Source organism: Columba livia, chromosome 21 (assembly GCF_036013475.1).
Source record: "Columba livia isolate bColLiv1 breed racing homer chromosome 21, bColLiv1.pat.W.v2, whole genome shotgun sequence".
Taxonomy (NCBI): domain Eukaryota; kingdom Metazoa; phylum Chordata; class Aves; order Columbiformes; family Columbidae; genus Columba; species Columba livia.
Genome location: NC_088622.1, coordinates 359,796 through 377,237, shown reverse-complemented (window position 1 = coordinate 377,237; position 17,442 = coordinate 359,796). Strand labels below are relative to the sequence as shown.

Below are 17,442 nucleotides of genomic sequence, written 5' to 3'. Positions count from 1 at the left end.
AAGCGCTGCCACCGCGTCCTCCCCGCGCCGGCAGGCTTCTCCCCTCTCCCTGGCGCAGCCTCTGCCGCAAGGCAGCGTGGTGGAGCCCCAGGGCCGGAGGAGCTGGCGGCAGGAGCGCGGAGCGGAGCGGCTGGAGGCGGCCGGGACGCCGCGCTGGGCTCGCCGGCGGGACCTGCCGCAGGGACCTGCCGCAGGGTGCGGTGGCCGGCGCGAGCCCGGGTGCTGCTGGCGCCAGCAGCGTGTGGTCCTGGCCGCTGTCCCTTCGTGGGAGGCGCCCGAAGGCAGAGCTGGCGTGTGGCAGCCGGGCACGGGCACAGCAAGTCACGGCAGGCGGGACTGCTGGCCATGGTGACCCCGCACCGTCCCACCTGCCCAAGCCCTGTTGCTGCAGGAGCAGGCACCGCGGCCTCGGAACAGACCTTGGGCTGTGCCACATCTGCCTGGCGAAGGCCGCCTGGCAACGCCAGCGCCCAACCCTCGGGCTGCGCCAGGACGGCTCCTTCCCTGCCCCCCTCCCCACGCAGGGCAGTACTGGAGCCCCAAACGCCCCAGGGTGCTGCTCCCTCGGTGCCCCGGCTCCCGTGCGGCACCGCGGCTCAGCAGCTGTGCTCCACGCAGCAGCTTTAGCACCCCGGGAAACCCAGAGGATGGCTCAGCTCTGGTTTACTTGTACAAACTGTGTTCCTTTTTTCCTAGAAATAAATTAGCTGGGAACAGATGCAGCCTTGGAATCAAGTGACGTGAATTACCGTCCTTCCACTCCACTTGCTTTCCTCCTCTCTTGAAAACCTTGACAGTACATGATTCTAGGCGGCATAAGAATTTATAAGACTATTGCACCCTATGCCCTTAACTGGAAGAGCAGTGTTTGAAACGAGCAGCTGGGTGGATTCATGCTGAAGAGGTCCATGCTACTACAAAAGGCAAAGAACTCCATTTTGAGCATACTCGTTCTTAACCAAGTACATTTCAAATAGGGATCTGAGATGCCAATCTCTGTCCTCTCTCCACCGACAGGCTTTACAGAGGCCGTACACGGAGAAGCTCCCCTCAGGAGCAGAGAAAGGACCGCTACCTACCCCAGGAGCGTGCGGAGAAGCGAGGGCATCACGTCTTCCTCCCGCTCCGTGCAGGGACGTGCGCGTGAGACCGCACAAACGGACCGTGGCCAGGTGGCAGCAGGGAAGACGCGGCTGCTCGGCGCCCGCTCGCACAACCTCGGCAGAAAGCACTGCGCATTCAGAAGTCACGGTGCTTTATTGGATACTGAGCCACAATTCAGAGAAGTGTTGCCTTGGAGCCACCTGGAGAAGCAGGTTCTCTCGTTTTGTCTCCTAACACGACTGGGAGGACACCGCCTGCTATATGGGTGTAAAAATAAAAATGTCTCTGTTCAACCTTCTGGTGTCCAGGGGAAGGTTTTGTAGCTTCTGTTGACCCAGGTGCCATACCGGACGCACACGGCCCCACCAGATTAGCCATCCGCATCGATCCTGTGAGCTGTGGGATGAGAACAAGGGAGGGATACACACCACTTCTGCACAAGACACAGCCCAGCTTGAATTTACCACCGGACCAGGGACAGGAAGGAGTATTTTTGGCTGCTAATTAAACACGATTCATATATATCTCAAACATAATTATGGAAGCTTTGTAAATTAAATATGCTTCTTAAATGGGGCCAGAGAGCTGGTCTAGAGTAAATACGAGGTTTGTGCCCTTCAGCCAAGTCCCCCAGCCTACAGGGATTCCAGTAAAACTTGTCACTATCAGATATCGGTTTCACAGAGTTATTCTGGAAGGGAAAACGTTTTGGCAGACAGATAAATGGGGATGAGGAGGAAACTGTCAGGCCTCCAACTTGCCTCCATGGGTTCACCTCGGCCCTCGAAGGGCCACCCAAGGCCATGAATTGCCAGGCAGGGACAGCAGCAGCTCAGGACGCCTCCGCATCCCCCTCCACTTAGAAACACAAGGCTGGATGGTACGGCAGCTGCGGTTCTGCTGCTGAGCCGCTCGGGTCACGCTCCAGACACACCTTGCTCAGTCCATTCCAGTAACCCCGGTTCTGAACCCCAGTCCCGTGTGCTTCGCCGCACAGAGCAGAAGCGACCCTGTTCTGGTTCCTGAGGGAAGAAGCGGTGTGGTCCTTGCTACTTACATTGCTTTGGTATCCTAAGGGCCTCGTTGTCCGCTGACATCACTTGGTGCAGGACTCCTCGGAACTGGTAAAGCACTTTCAAACTCTTCTCCTCACCCACACAAGGGTCGTAGAAACCTGGCAGCCCAGCCTTGAACCACAGGACAGACAGACCGAGCATCAGGGAATGGTGTCACTAAAACAAGAATCTTGCTGCTCTTGAGTCCAGGCTGTGCCAGAGCAGCCACGTACCTTGGATGACTCCGTGAGGATGAGTTTGGAGTCCTTCACCAAGCACTGCAGGGGCACAGTCACATCTATTACTTTCACCTTCTCGTTCTTCCTGCTGTTGTCATTAACAAACTTCCCGTACCAGGCATTCACTACGATCAAACCTGCATTGCACACAAAACCACAGATGTGAGGAAAGGCTTCCCGCCAACCGCTGCGAAGACACGGATGAAAAGACCATCCCCACAGTTTCTCTGGCTTTCCACGGTATTTAAATTTTCCCTGCCCGGACCCACGCTTGCCAGGACAGAAGAGCACTTCTGCTTGGTGTTCGTTAGTCTTCAGCACTCGGGACGCAGCACCCTGACTTCAATGCCGCACTGGTGGGACAGTCCAAGTGGATGTCAGTTCACTTTGGAACATTCTCCTGAAGATTTCTAACAAATATCAGAATCCTGGTTTCCATTATCATCCAGGAGCAAACTGGGTAAGCCAGAGACTACTGAAACCTGAACTTCACCCTCTTAACTTTAGCAGATACTTATACACGCACCTGTTTTGGGAAGAGGTGAGTCCAGATTATTGTGTTGAGCCTGCTGACCCACCTCAGAGCGCATCCCAATATTCATCAGATCCCTTCCAAGCTCAGGCACCAGAAGCCAAATCATAACAGAACTTCCCCACTACACACACAACAGCAACTATGCTGTGCTTCATTAAGGGTGGAAATGAAGAAATGATACCTTGCATTTCTCCCCATCAACCACCCAGCCTCTGTGTTGTTCCTTCCTCCCTCCAAATTCACAGAACAAGCAACTGGTGTAATCTTTACCCATTCTGGCTTCCTCCGCTTCAATGATCCTCCGAACCGACTCCTGCATTAGCCGGACCTGTCAACACAAGGGGCAGAGCAAAATCAAGCAGGGTCAGGTGCTGTGTCCAAACTGGAAACAGGGGACTGAGTGGCCAGACTTACCGCAGCTTCCGCCTCCTGCTTCTTCTGCAGGATGTCGCTGGCCGTGCTCTCCCTCTGCTTCTCCAGCTCTCTGCCACAGGAGTCACCACCACGTCAGGTCTGCAGGACTCAGCCCCAAAGCGGTGACGTTTGCTCACCCACCCCAGCTACAACCGACCCACAACCTCACACGAAGGAGCTTGGGTTTAAAGGGTACTTTTGTAGGCTTCCAGCAGCACCAGTGATGCAGAGACCCCCGTGCCCCAGCTGGATGTCCCAGCCTTTGCACCAGGCTCCCGCCTGATGGGACTGCCCAGCTCTGAATTTGAAAGTGTCTCACAGGCTCACCTCTCTTTCTGTGCCCTGAGGTAGGGTTTGATAATTAACCTATGCATGGCGAAGTACATAACTAGAGGTCCCACGGTGGCGTAGAACACAGCACTGGGCAGCAGCTGATCTGTGAGGTGGACAGGGAAGAAGTAGGTCTGGCTGGCCCTGTTCAGCCTACAACAAAGAACAGAGTGGCAGGTAAGAGGAAACACAGAGTTCCACGACTTGGTTAAGTGCACTGAGCAGCAGCGTGTGCCAAGTGCACGAGGATCCTGCAACCTGAAACAAGACAACTGTGAGACAGAGAGCTGGCACTGCCCAGAGCCAGACTTGGGCGGAGCAGACATCTCTTGTGACAGTATCTGACCATTCTACCATGGTTTTTTGACTCTTAGGAGAATGCATTGGGTCATTAATTTCACCAGGGAAAGGGACCAACATTATCATCAAAAGAAAATGCTTATAGAGAAATCCGTGTTCACAACACTGGCATGTATCTTCAAGGAAAGTGTATGTTAATATTCTCCCGACACTTGTAATACTATTTATCTTAGAAAACCTTCGTCTTCTTGGGACCGAGTTCGTCACCCCTTGACGGTTTCTGCACCCTGGCTTGCCCTCTGCTGGCACCAGTCAAAAACGCACCACAGTATACGAACTCTTTAAATAAGGTTCTGCCCGCTTTGTGAGCTGCACCTGGTTCACAGTATAATCGCCTATGTTAGTCAACAGTACTTCACCAATTCAAGTTCACATTTGTGTACAGTGTTACAAAAACTGAAAGGCAATCAAATCCATTCCTACTAACAATATTTTCGGAAATCTTCCATCCACTTACCATAATGCTCCAAACCTTACTTTAAGCTGTATTTTCAGAATATCTGATGCCCACGCGCACACACGCGTGCCCTGAGCGAGCGCCCGCAGAAGGCACACGCCGGTCCCGACGGCGCGATAGAGGCGAGGGCAGCTGCAGCCTCTCATCGTGACATATCAATATATCTGTACTGCCCTAAGACTGGGACCTTCCCACCTGAATACTGGAAAGAGAATAAGGAGGGTTACGGTCAGCCTCTGCAATCTAGAGTTGCAATCTTGAACTGACTTGATTTTCAAAGACACTCCTTGGGGAACACCAACACTGACGGTGGCTCCTAAAATGCTGTGCCTGGAGATCTTCCTCTCTGCTCCATACTCCACTATGGTCCCAAAGAAACCCGCCCTGGAACGACAGAACCAAAAACTGGTGAGACAGGGAAGACTCCTGAATTTCTCTTTACTGAATTCTGCAATTCCCCAACAAGTAAAACATGGAAATATATCCATGTGCAGCAGATGTTGGCTACTGGAAGATTCAGGGTGTATCCAGACAGTGAGATTAACCTTTTCAGTTTGTAGAGTGGCAAACAGGCTACAAGAACCTCTAGCTTTCTCGTTGGTGATGGTATAGAGACACCACACACAAGTGTTGCGAGTTCCACTTGTCCAAAGGCGCGCAGTGAGCTAAGCCTCCCAGACATCCACTTCAGCATTCACCAGGTTTAGTTAATGAAAAGCAGATTCCCAAAGACACAACAAGCATTTGACCTGTGTGGAACCTGGCAGCCTAGGGCAGCAGGAGGACAGATTCTTCAGGCCGTGAGCAATGTGAATTTCCTCTTGAACACTTACTTGAGAGAACCTTTCACTCGTGTTTGATCCTCATCCTGAAACTTATGCTGATAACTGACCATCATGAAAGAATGGGGGATTCCCAGCTGAAATACAAGAGGCACAAATGTATGGAAACGTACCCTCACCCACCACCGAATGTCCCCAAATCTCCCTTCTTATCCTTTGCGTGGCACAGAGCACACAAAGCCTGCCGCTCGCTCGTCACAGCCTGCAACCTCTGCAGCCCACGCTGTGCATCCTGACCCTCACCCGAGCCGATCCACACTCGATACGACGTTGGGTGCAAAGCGCTGGGCTCTGCCGTTACATGTTCACAGTAACAACTGCTCCATTATCCTCTCGTCCCAAGCCAAAATACTGGTGGGCTGGAAAAGCATTCCTGTCCCATGGGCGGGTATTGTTGTCCCCTGCGCCCAGCCACGGAATTCTCACCTGTAGGGCCACGGTGAAGTGGCTGGTTTTGGTGTCCCGGACAATGCTGGTGTTCATGGCCGACTGGATGCCCCAGCGCCACTGCAGGTAGCCCATCGTGTTCTTGTCCAGGTGACGGGCCAGGACCGTGGTGAGGCCCGGCCGGATCCCGCGCGACGAGAACTGCAGGGCGCAGTTTGTAGTGACGAAACTAGGAGAAACGAGTGAAGCGTCACCAGTGACCAAACACGTTACTCCATCTCTCACATACAGAAGCCCCTGAAGAGCACCCCGATTTTTTGTTCTGCTTCCAGAGCAAACTTCTGCCGCCCTGATTGTGAGATCACACCTCAAGTATCACAAATTCATGACAAGATCAAATACAAACCTAAGGAAGCAGAACACGGACCTTGCTTAAACTGAAGTATGAAAATGGAGGACACCAACACACAAAAAAGAATATAAGCATTTCAATCAGTACTAAAGCACAATCTTAACACCTCATTCTGTGGGATAGAAAACAAATGCAGAAGCAACACTGAAGAGAATTCAAGCCATTCAGCTCCTTAGTGTGGAATATTAATCATTAGACCATTTTTCTACTATTTACCATTTTGGTGTAAGATTACGGAATATCTTCAGACCGAAGAGAGGTCCCTGAAGATCTCCTGCTCCAAACTCCAACTGTTCAAATGCACAATGCCAAATTGTTACAAGAAAACATCTTTGACAACAGTGACAAAGTACTTGGCAAGCATCATTTACATCACAGACATTTTACACATCTGAGTAACATCTGGCACACATTTCAGCATCCTCTCTTTCCTGCCAGCTTTGCAGAGGAAAACTCCCACTTCTCCCAAGCTGAGGAGGCAGGTGGGCAGGAGCTGGACATGGTGGAGGGACGGCGCAGGAAGAGCCGCAGCCGCAGCCCAGAGCCGCAGCCCAGAGCCGCAGCCCAGAGCCGCAGCCCAGAGCCGCAGCCGCAGCCCAGAGCCGCAACCGCAGCCCAGAGCCGCAGCCCAGAGCCGCAGCCGCTCTGGCCAGGCGCAGCTCGCAGGTGTAACACGGGACCTCCCAGCTACTCAGCTCGTATCCGCCTGGCAGTCAAACTGTCTGCCCCACAACTTATTCCCTTGTGAGCAGAGCGGTTTTTGAAGGAAGACAAACGCTGACAGCGCCAGGCGGCACCTGGCAGCCTTTGGACCAGGGGATTTGAAAGGCCCTGGAGACAACGGGTGACAATTCCGTCAGTGTAAGTGAAGTCCAAAACGCACAGCCAAATGCAAAGGGGAAAGAAAAACCAAGGCTTAGCCTTCCTTTTTTCTCAAATTCCTTTCAGAATTCCTTTTTCTACGTTCTACAGAATGTAGACAATGGGAGATGACACAGAGCTAAAGTTCCCTAACGAAAAGAACCACCAGGTAACTAACCCAAGCAGCCTGAAACAGACTGGATGCAGAAATACGGAACAGCTCACGCTCTTACCTCTCCCCACCCCTTGGCAGACGTCACTCGTCTCAGAGCAAAGTTGATGGATCCCCCTCCGTTCCCGTTCTGGGTGGAAAGGTTACCAGACAGTATTGCTGTGTCCGTGGCGGTCAGCGGTGCCTGCAAAACGAAGGCACGGGGCGTTTCGCGTGCGCGGCTCTGCGCCGCGGGCCCCGCTCGCCCCGCTGCCGCCCCTCACCTCGATGGACTGCGAGATGTGCATCTTGTTTATCTCGATCTGCGGAAAGCTGCTCCCAGACACATCTTCGTACTCTTCATCATAACGATCAAAGAGGTCGGTGGCGTCTATTCCAACACTAATTGTTCCCTAAGGAATGACGAGTAGCCTACTTGGCATTAATAAACACCCAACATGTATCGGCCACACGGCTAAAGCATCCTCACAGGTTTTTTGCAGCTTTTTCTTGTTCTGCAATTACCTTTTCCACACTCAAATGCATTTCTTACACATTCAAGACAAACACAAATGACTACATTATTCTAAAACAGCAATATAAATCATAAAATAAACTCGATAAAAGACAGTTTTTCAGCAGGAATGCAACTAGTAAAACTAGTAGGCAATTTTTCTGTTGTGACACATTCCAGAGCAGGCAGCAGGTTTCTTCTTTCTCCACAACTGACTCTGCTCTGTCAGTATTTTAAAGTTGAAATAATATATTTTTGAAATTGATTTTCTTCAGTGGAACTTGGCCAGAAATCCTCTAAATGCTTTCTTCTTACGAGTTATGGGAAACAACTCGGTTTTGAGCTGCATCATTCACTTGCAATTGACCTCCTTAGTCAAAAATTTTGTTCTCTTTTTCCTCTTTCACATCTTATCATCGGAAGAAAAGCCTGACAAAGGCAGACTGGAAAAAAATCATAAACATTTCAGCATTAGGTCTGTTTTCTTGAAATTGCTGAAAGAGACATTTGCTCCTACATGTTTCAACAAAAAAAAGAAACCAAACCAACCAGCTTTCAGGAGAGGATTGCTGCTCTAAGAGTCACCTGTTTCCCTACACTGTCCACAGCAACTACCTAATCAGCACAGAAAAAGTAACTCAGGAGCTGCGGACCCTGAGGGGCTGTTTCCCGCAGCCCCCGGTCCAGGCTCGTCACTCCCCGCGTGTTCGGCACAGCTCGGAGCTGCGGTCCCCAGAGCGGGACGGAGCCTCTGCGATACCTTTGGGTTGGTGCGCTGCTGCAGCCTCCTCTCTTCCCTCTCCCTCTGCAAACGCTCAAACTCCTCCCTGATTTCGGCTGGGGTTCTCTTCCGCTCCACAACCTGCTCCGAAAGCAATTAGAAACAGAGGAGTTGAGGGGTCGCCCCGGACAAAGATGTGGCCTGTCACGGTAATACGCTGTTAGGGAACTCTGAATGTTGGGGTTCTTGTTCTCTTGTCAAGTGAAAAACTCGAGTGTTCTTTGAAAACCCATCATGGTGTTTCCACAGAGAGAGAAATAACTAAGTGAGGGTGCCTTCAAACAGGAATTTATTACTGTGAGGGTGTCAGTGCAGCTCAACAAAACAAGAAGGGCAGATAAAGGCGGGTTTAGGGCGCTCCGTTTCTCTCACCTCCCAGCCTTCCATTTCCAGTCCTCTCCGCCCGTATATGTCATAGATGGCTCTGGTCTGGGGGTCACTGAGCACTGCGAGAGAAAATCAAAAGAGAACTCAGCCTCGGTCTTCTCCTCGAATCTCAGACCAACACACTCATGTTACTCACAATTCAAGCACAGGACGGGGCATCTACTCTGGCACCGCAGTTTTTTAGCGCGGAAGGGTCCCACCAGCCCCCGGTGCCCCTGCGCTCCGGGTGCCTCTCACCACAACCGCAGCACGCTGCAGGCTGATCCCCGCGAGTCCCTGCTGCCCCAGCGCACGGGGCGACCTGTGCTGAGCGCGGCGGCTGGGCGAATGCCAGCTTGACTCGGAATCTTTTAAAGGGCTGTGGCGTCCTCGGAGCAGAAAAAAGCTCCGACTGCTCTGAATCCATCGTCTTTGTCTCCGTCTCCACACACGTAAGAACAAATGCAGAAAACGGTGAAAACCACTGGGGGCCACAGGCAGGTGACAGAGAACAGAGACTTGGGATGCGTCCATTCAAAAGTAAAATTGGAAACTGTCTTTCTGTTTGAGACTTTTCAGTCTCTTATGGGAGATTCTTTTCAGAACTAAGGGAAGCGGTGACAGGATTATTTACGAGGCGCAGGAAATGAGATGGAGACATCTCATTCATCACCGAGTGTATACGGCACTGCTCCTCTGAGGAACAGGACAGAAGCATCACTGCCTATCAGCAAATCCTCTTACTACTTTCTGGCAATCCCAATCTTCCTCAAGACGCAGGAAGCACGTCCGCCCCAGCGGAGACCCCCGCAGCGGCTGCTGCAGAGCTCGGCCCGCACCCACCTTCGTACGCCTGGTGCACGAGGTTGAAGAGCCGCTCGGCCTGCGACTTGAGCTCGGGGTCGCGGTGCTTGTCGGGGTGGTACAGCATGCACAGCCGCCGGTACGCGCCCCTCAGCTCCTCCTGCGACGCCTGCGAGGGCAGCGAGGGCCGGCTGAGCCACGGGCCAGGCCCCACATCGGCCCCGCAGCAGACACCCATCAGCCACCACCACAACCAGGACGAAGACTGGGCTTCTGATCGATCACATAAGTCAATAAAACGTCCAATTCTGCACAGAGGTATTTTCCACACTATTTATAGTGCAGTAAGTGACAGCAACAGCTCGTCAGTGTGCATCTCGGTATAAAAGTACAAAATACACCCAGCAACCTGTGCTTGTGCATTGTTTTTTCAGGCAGCTGCTGTCTCCTCGGTTCAACAAAGTCACGCCAGGGCAGAGGCCCCGAGCCGCAGGGGCAGACACCGGCCCTGCTGCTCCGGATCCCCGCTGTCCCGGCAGCGGCGCAGCGGCCGGGCCGCAGCTGCTGCGCTGTAACTGAGCCGCACCGAGCAGCGCTGACCTTCCGTATCCTCGAAGCCCATCACTTGTGTTCCGAGAGGGGCGCTCGGCCAAGCGCGCGGGTGTTTCCTGCCCGGGCGCTGCCGAACGAGCGGACGCGGGGACGGACACGCGGGGCCGGGGCTCGGGCCGTCCCACCCGCTCCCGCCGCAGCCCCGCCCCGCCCCGCCCCGCCGCGGGCAGCGCCTGCCCGGGGCCCCGGGGTCCCGGCCCGCCCGGCCCCGCCGGCCGCTGCAGCCCCGGCCCGCCCCGCCCCGCCCCGCCGCGCCGGCCGCACCTCCCGCCGCACGTTGAGCAGCGAGTAGTAGTCCCGGCTGTCCGGCGCCTCCTCCGCCACGGCCGCCGCCATCTTCCCGACCTCTCACCCCGCGCGCCCGGGCCGGGGCACCGCGAGAACGCGGAGCTGAACGCGCTGCGCATGCGCGAGCTCTGTCTTAAAGCGCATGTGCCCGCTACGGTACCTGCGCGCGCGCGCATACACGTGTAGAACGCATGCGCAACTTCTCACCGTCAAGACCACGTGTCCGCTACATTGGCCACGCATGCGCACAATATATGTCTTAAAGCGCATGCACTCTTTACATTGTTTGTATATGCGCATAAATTACTGTTTAAAGCGCATGCACCCGTTTGCGTTATACAGCGCGCGTGCCCTTCACTGGGTTTGTTCATGCGCAGTAATGCGGTTTAAGGCGCGTGCGTGTTTTTTCCTCAAGAGGCTTTGCCGCGCCTCTCCGTGCCCGCGCATTGCGCGCGCCCCGGGCCGGAGCGCTCCCGCGCGGCCCCGCCCCGCCCCGCCCCGCCCCGCCGGGAGGTGCCGCCGTGCGCCGCCGGTGCCGCGGTGAGCGCCCGGCCCGCCCGCCCCGCTGCGGCCGCTCCGTCCCGCGCTCCGGCCCGGGCTGGCAGGGTCCGAGCGGCGGCTGCGCCACGGGGCCCGGGCCGGCGGGGCCGCGGCGGTCGGGGGCTCTGCCCGCTCCGTTCCCAGGTGAGAGGCGGTGAAGAACGGCCGCGGGCGGTGCCGCTGGCTCGGGTGTGGGGAAATGTGGGGCCGGGCCGGGGCCACTGGCTCTTAGCGTTTGACTCGCAGGAGTTGCCGGTAAGGGGGCAGCCGGTGCCACCCGCCGCCGTGGGGCCGCGTGTTCCGAGGCACCGAGTGGGAAGGGCGCGGGGAGAACCACGAGAGGGCGCTCGCCGCGTGCCGCCCGGTCACAAAACAGGAGGACGTGCCCGCCCGCGCGGGGAGCGGGATGGTGTGCGGGATGGTCCGCCGGTGGTCTGCAGGATGGTCCGCAGGATGGTCCGCAGGAAGGCTCCCCGGGCTGCGCTTTACCCTGCGCCTGCCGGGGACGGGCGGGTGGGTGCTGCTGTCGCTGCTGTGACCTGCGGCTCGTGCAGTGCCCTGTCCCCAAGAGCAGAGCGGGTCCCCGGCCCCGTTGCAGGGTGCCGCTGTCCCCAAGGAGCAGCTTTGAAAGCCCTTTTGTTACCACCAGTGCAGCCTCGCCAGGGGCCAAAACCGTGCTTTCCCTTTCCAAAGCTCAGCTGATGTGTTTTGGATTTTATCTTCGAGTAACTTCTGTTTGAAACCAGGAATGTCTTAATAAGCCTTTTTGCAATGCACGGGTAATTAACGAGGAAGCATGGGTGGTGCTGTGCAGTTCTGCTCCCCGCGCGCCGGGTCTGTGCTGCTCAAGGGCACACCTGCTGCGCTCAGCACCATCCACGTGGTTCGGGAGTCTTTGAGTCTGCAAAAACGCAAAGAAGACTTGAGTTCTGAGGATGTCGGTTGCCATGGCAACGCCATTAACCATAGATTTTGGTTGTAATGTGATTTGGGAGTTGTGTGCTCCTCGGGGACATCAGTGTCACTGGGAATCCCTCCCCTACCCAGATCATCTGACGCTTTCCTCAAAGGCTCAGCTGCTCGTTCCAGCTCCGGCTGCTGTTCCACACGCACCACAGGTGATTCCGGGCGGTTTTTTGGGGAACAGCCCACAGATGTCACCTCTTGGCAGGGAAGTATAGGAAGAGAGAAATATGGCTTTAGAGACCTGAACATGAACTGGGCTTTTTGAGCATGTGGAGGTAGCTCTTTAAACTCCTAAATTGTAGCAGAGGAAGTGTCACATCTATGGCAAAAAGCAATCTGGAGAAAAAAGAGAGTACTTTTTGTGCTTTCCTGGCTTGCCCAGTTTGGGCTGGGGTGCGGCGCTCCCCCCGCGGTGGCGCCGCTGCGCGGGTGGCATCGCGGTGCGCGGGGACGCGATCCCTGCGGCGGGGGCAGCACGGTGGGGCCAGACCTGGCTGCGCCGGCCCCTGTGGCCGCGTGTGCCGTGTCCCTTTGTGCACCGGAGCAGCTCCCGGCGTCCTGAGGCAGCTCTGGAATGGAAACGACGCAAGGGTGCGGATCAGCCGAGTTCCCCTCTGCTCTCGGCCAGATCAGTGCTGACTCCCAAATCGTACCAGAGGTCATCTCTGGTCCCATTTGTTAGTATTTGGAGTCCATAGAGATAATGTCTTTTCACGTATGAAAGATGCTATCGATTTTCTGTTGCCGTTGTCCTGAAATGTGTGCAGCGTGTCTATGGAGCAGTGACGATCCTCCATCACTAGCTTTATGGGAAAAGAATGGTTATTGAATCTCTTCCCATAAAATAGAATCTCTCTCTCTCTTCCAGAATTTGCCACCCCCGTGGGAGCCCCTCGTGTTATCTCGTTGAGAAAATTGTTTTTTTTGTCTCTGCCTAGTACGCCTGTGTTCAGTTTTATTTTTAATTCGCCTCGTGTGATATGAAGTGGAGCCTTCCCTAACATCACGTGCGCTTCCTCAGCGTTGGGTTGCTGCTTCTTCGTATAGTTGAACACTTTCAGAATGTTGTAAAATCAAATAAAGATGTTTGCTGGGCACAAGTCTCTGCTGTAGTTGCTGGGCGTTCGCTCTCTCCGCGAGGCGCTGCCTCGTTCCTGCGGCAGCGCGGCGCCCCGGCCGCTGCGCACGGCAGACGGGTTCGTGTCTGGAGCCAGCGCAGCCCGGGCGCTGTGGGACGAGGGAGAGCGCGGCAGAGGACGCAGCTGGGGGTCCTGCGGGCCGAGGAGCCGCGGCCTTCGCGTGGAACCCTGGCAGGAACGCTGGCAGATCGGTCCCTTCCTCGCGCAGCAAATGACTGACTGTGGGACTCTTTCCTTTCAGGGTGGAAACGGCAACATGAATTCGTAGATGATGAGTAGGATGCCCAAGCCAGAGATGACAGTGCTCTTGAGGAAGTGCTGGGTAGAACAAAAAGGTAAAAGGAACAGCTGACTGCGGGATTTGTGCGGTACCTGCCCCCCGACCGGGGCGGGGGGCTCCGAGCTCCCTCTGACCTGGTCCTGCTGCGCTTGGAACCGTGGGGCCAAGCGTCTGTGTGTCTGAGTGTCCGTGTGTCTGCACGGGGCCAGCAGCCACCTCGTGCTGCCAGCCCGGCCTGCAGCCGTGCCGGTGCCCGCAGCCGTGCTAGTGCCCACCGTGCCGGTGCCGCGGCGTGTGGTGGCAGCGCAGGGGGAACAGGAGCCGGGGCCGTTCTGCGGGTGTCGGCCCAGCGCAGCCGTTCCGCGCGCTGTCCTGGCTCACGCGGGCGGGCACACGCAGCTAACTCGGCTGGAGTGCGCTGCAGACCAGTCGCCTCCACGAGGGCTACATTGCTTTCTGCTACTCTGATGCTTTTTACTGTGTTTTGCCTTAATGCTGTTGGGATGCCCAATGGAATCGCTTCTTAGTGGCTCCTGCATTCTGAGGAGTTCTCCCCGTAGCTCCGCTCGGGGCCTGGGCAGCGCGGGGCGGACCCGGGCGCCGCGGCCGGGACCCCGTGCCCGTCTCGTGGTAGCGAAGCTGGCTGAAGCCACATAAACGGGGCGGGGGGTTGTTAGTGTAACTTGACTAGCACAGTAAATCACAGCCTAATTATTCTTTTTTTTTCTGGCTAAAATTAGAATTTGATATAATGGTCAATAGACATTTTCTTTAATTTTTGAGCCATAATTTCTAACAGCTAATCCCAATGAATTGGAGATAGTAGCTGCAGAATCGAAAAGACAACTTCCCTGAACGCTATGGTGACTTGCTGCTGAGTCCCCGTAGCTGGAGCTTTCATTTGCCTCATCTCCCGGTTTTCCTCCGCGGAGCAAACCAGCGGCTGTCCCGGTGGGACAGACCGGCGCTGCGCTGGGGGCGTGGCACGTGGTAGGGCGGGGCTTAGGACACGGGGCGGGGCTTAGGGCATGGGGCGGGGCTTAGGGCATGGGGCGGCGCTGTCCCGCAGGGAGAGCAATTAGCTGGTGTGGTAATTGCAGTCGGCAGGTGCAGAGCAGTCCTGTGAAGTGAAGTGACAGTGTGTTTCCACACGCACGTTGGCTGGTTTACGTCTTGGGTTTGTTTTTTGTTGTCTGATTTTATTTTGTTCTCTGGAAGACACAGCTTTGGTTCTGCAAGTGGAGCGAGGAGAGGGCAAAACCATTTCATTCCATCATTGCCAGGGGTCTTCTAAGACTATCCACACTTTTAAGAGTATTTTTGTAAAAACACTTGGCACTCCCTGTTTCTAAATTGTGGAGTAACTTTGTGCAAACAATTCCAAAGAACTGGGTTCCAACATTGTCACTGCTCCATTAAAACAGTCTGAACTGGTGTGCGTTTTGATGATCGCCATAGCAATGGTGGGGATGTAATTTGCTGACTGTCCGTAACGGGCTGTTTGAATGTGTTCTTTACAGTCTGACTTGTGTGTATAACTGAGCGTGCCCAATCATCACACTGACCCAGCCAGACCCACATCCGCCGCAGAATGACAACAAAGACCTTTCTAAAGGACTTGGTATTTCAGCTCCCTCTTCACAAAGTGCCCGAACGCCACACCTCCGAGCAGCCGCAGCTTTTACCAGTGTGCTGCTAAAAATGATCCACGATCTGGGCTGCAACAACTCGTGGCAGCTCTGCTTTCTTGCTGCTTATCAGCAGGAGGCGGCTCCGTGTTTGTGCCTCTGGAAAGGTAAGACTGAGCCCGGTTACCCTGTACCGTACACGCACGGAATCTTTTGTGGTTCAGCACCTCTGTGCCTTAATACTGATTAGACCTTTGATTTCTGAACAGTGGGGAGCTGGGGAACTAGAAAAATACCAGCAGCACTTCAATTCGAATGGCTCCTTTCTTATTTTATTGCACAAGGAATTAAATGGAAATATTTGGGACTTTGCTGGCGTGTTTGATGAAAAATCCAGGTTCAAATAGCATCTACAGAGATCACATTGCTGTAATAACGTGTATGCTACCGTTAAAATTACATATGATTTCAGGTATATAAGATTCAGTTTATCAGGGTTGTGGGGTTTTGTGTCCTGGTAGGAAAGCTTATACTGAGGAAGAGAATGAGATCATTAGCCATATGTAGCAGAGTCCATACGCTACTTCGACACCCCTTAGAAACGCCTTGTTTGTCCTTGTGCACGCAAGCTGCCGTTGTCTCTGGGAAGCTGGGCGGTGCTCCCCGTGCCCTCGCAGCGGGTTCCGCAGCGTGGAGCCAAGGCGGCGCGAGCGCCGGCAGCGCGGCTGCTGCAGCCCGGGCGGCGGGAGATCCCCCGCCCCGAGGAGGCAGCTGGCGTCCTCAACGCCTGGTCACTCGCAGCGCACGGGCTGGTTACCCTCGTGAGCAGAGGCACGTGAGGAACGACTTGAGCTTTGGAGAGGAGGAGGTGGACGCTGCTGCGTGCCTGGTTGTGCGTTTCGTCACGGCTGTGGGTGCTCTCAAGGTGCCCCATGTGGAGTTCTGTACTGCTGTTTGTTCTCGGGCGTACATACGTGAATAACGCAGCAGGGGCTACAACCAGATAAACCTTTGTGCTCGTGTCCCTGCACGGCACAGAGAGGCTGTTGGGGCTCCTGCTGCTGTTGGCCCGAGCGCCGGTGTCTGCAGAACCAGATCCCAGCAGCTCTCCAGCGCGACTGGGTCTGGCAGCAGTCAGAGGAGACTCATTCGCTTCACCATTTCTGAGCCCAGTGTGCCCCTTGGGAAGGTGTCACCTGAACAGCCGAGCTTCCCTCGGTGTCCCCAGGCCTGGGGACCTTTGCTAACCTCTCAGTCTGCTCTGGTGTCACGCAGGCCGTGAGGAGCACCGGCTGCCTCTGCTGAGCGCACAGACCATCTTGGGACAGTATCTGAGGAGAGACGTAAATGCCCCAGAACTCACCAAGGAATGGCAGCTCTTTGCCAGTGTGGCAGCTAGAAGAGTTTCCAGTGTATCTCGAGCAGCTGAAGGAAGCAATTAGCTGACCTGTAGCTGTGTTAGTATTGGTGCGTATTTGTAGGACAGAGGATACCAGACTAGCAGTATGGCCATCGGGAGCGGGCCTGCTGTTCTAGACCTTTGCTCAATGTGCCTCTCACACTCCATGAGACTAGCAGCCGCTGAAAAGAGGAAAACAAGAATTTTCCTTTCTCCTGTCTTACAAGAGGCTCCTCAGCCATGCGCGCCTTTTGTCTGGGCTTGGGTATGGCTTCGGGCCGTAGCAAAACCAGAGCCAACAGGTCTTCCTACAGAAGTTCCATTCTCCTGAGGATCTAAGGGAAAATATCGTTTTTGTGTGTTTAGTCACACAGATCAAAGGAAACAAGTGTCTTGGTTGCATCGTGCGGGCGTTAGATGTGGTCCGGTTACGCCGGGCTCCGCTGGAGGAGGCGGCAGCGCCCGGGCTCTTCCAGCTCTGACAGAGACGGGAGGATACGTTGTTCGTTCCATTTCTACCAGGACAGAGCGACTCACTTGGTTTCTGGGCAGACTCTCGGCAGCACCAGCTCCTCGAGACCCCGGTGCGGCGGGTGGCGCGTCCCGGCTCCGCGCGGCGCTGGGCCCGTGGTACCAGCCCGGGGGCGCTACCAGCGGACGGGAAAGAACAGCGCTTCCTGTCAACAGCCCTCCCTAAACCACGCGTGAGAATCGCTGCGGGAGCCTCTGAGATTCCGTTTGGACACGGCGGCTCCTGCAGCCCGGGGGGCCGCGGCGCAACCGCGTCCCGGCGCAGGGGCAGAGCGCCCGGTCACCGGGCCGGCTGCCGGCGGGTCCCGCTCCGCTGTGCACGGGGACGCGGGCGGGGCGGGCGCGGGGCGGGGCGGGCGCGGGGATTGGCGGGCGGACCGCCCGCCGCGCCAATCGGCGGCTTTGTTTAGGGTTACAGGGCGCGGAGGGGGCGGGCGCCTGCCGGGG

The 17,442-nt window shown here is 55.5% G+C and overlaps 2 protein-coding genes across 14 annotated transcripts in view; one reads left to right on the top strand and one right to left on the bottom strand.

Annotated features, from left to right (window-relative positions):
• Window positions 1–1,238: 1,238 nt before the first annotated feature.
• DNAJC11 (DnaJ heat shock protein family (Hsp40) member C11) lies at window positions 1,239–10,675 on the bottom strand. 3 transcript variants are annotated; one of them, XM_065037783.1, is made up of 17 exons: window positions 10,489–10,662; window positions 9,652–9,781; window positions 8,815–8,888; window positions 8,422–8,523; window positions 7,432–7,560; window positions 7,230–7,352; window positions 6,352–6,425; window positions 5,763–5,952; window positions 5,328–5,413; window positions 4,762–4,878; window positions 3,675–3,830; window positions 3,348–3,417; window positions 3,204–3,261; window positions 2,393–2,535; window positions 2,162–2,291; window positions 1,452–1,500; window positions 1,239–1,361 (listed from the first exon to the last, which is right to left on the bottom strand). In XM_065037783.1, the coding sequence occupies exons 1-16, from the start codon at window positions 10,558–10,560 to the stop codon at window positions 1,475–1,477; spliced, it is 1,680 nt and encodes a 559-aa protein (XP_064893855.1). In that variant the 5' UTR covers window positions 10,561–10,662; the 3' UTR covers window positions 1,239–1,361; window positions 1,452–1,474. The 3 variants fall into 3 exon arrangements, with proteins under 3 accessions (XP_064893855.1, XP_064893856.1, XP_064893854.1); XM_065037784.1 differs by having other exon boundaries at window positions 1,239–1,358; XM_065037782.1 differs by having other exon boundaries at window positions 1,239–1,500; window positions 10,489–10,675.
• Window positions 10,676–10,982: 307 nt separating this feature from the next.
• CAMTA1 (calmodulin binding transcription activator 1) overlaps window positions 10,983–17,442 on the top strand; it is a 156,796-nt gene continuing 150,336 nt past the window's right edge. For 7 of the 11 annotated variants that reach the window (XM_065037714.1, XM_065037726.1, XM_065037718.1 and 4 more), the window contains exons 1-2: window positions 10,983–11,196; window positions 13,399–13,492. In XM_065037714.1, the coding sequence (XP_064893786.1) occupies window positions 13,426–13,492 (67 nt within the window). In that variant the 5' untranslated portion in view covers window positions 10,983–11,196; window positions 13,399–13,425. Of the gene's footprint in view, window positions 11,197–11,237; window positions 12,171–13,398; window positions 13,493–17,442 lie in introns of those variants that run through there. The other 4 variants (XM_065037728.1, XM_065037717.1, XM_065037715.1 and 1 more) reach the window with 2 other exon arrangements.

Bases quoted from the DNA above. Each gene is read 5' to 3' on its own strand.
- DNAJC11 (XM_065037782.1), bottom strand. From the start codon at position 10,560: ATGGCGGCGGCCGTGGCGGAGGAGGCGCCGGACAGCCGGGACTACTAC. The intron at 8,889-9,651 runs GTGGGTGCGGGC...TTTCTCTCGCAG, and splicing joins CGTGCACCAGGCGTACGAAG to TGCTCAGTGACCCCCAGACC. The intron at 7,561-8,421 runs GTATCGCAGAGG...GTCATTCCTTAG, and splicing joins AGCAGCGCACCAACCCAAAG to GGAACAATTAGTGTTGGAAT.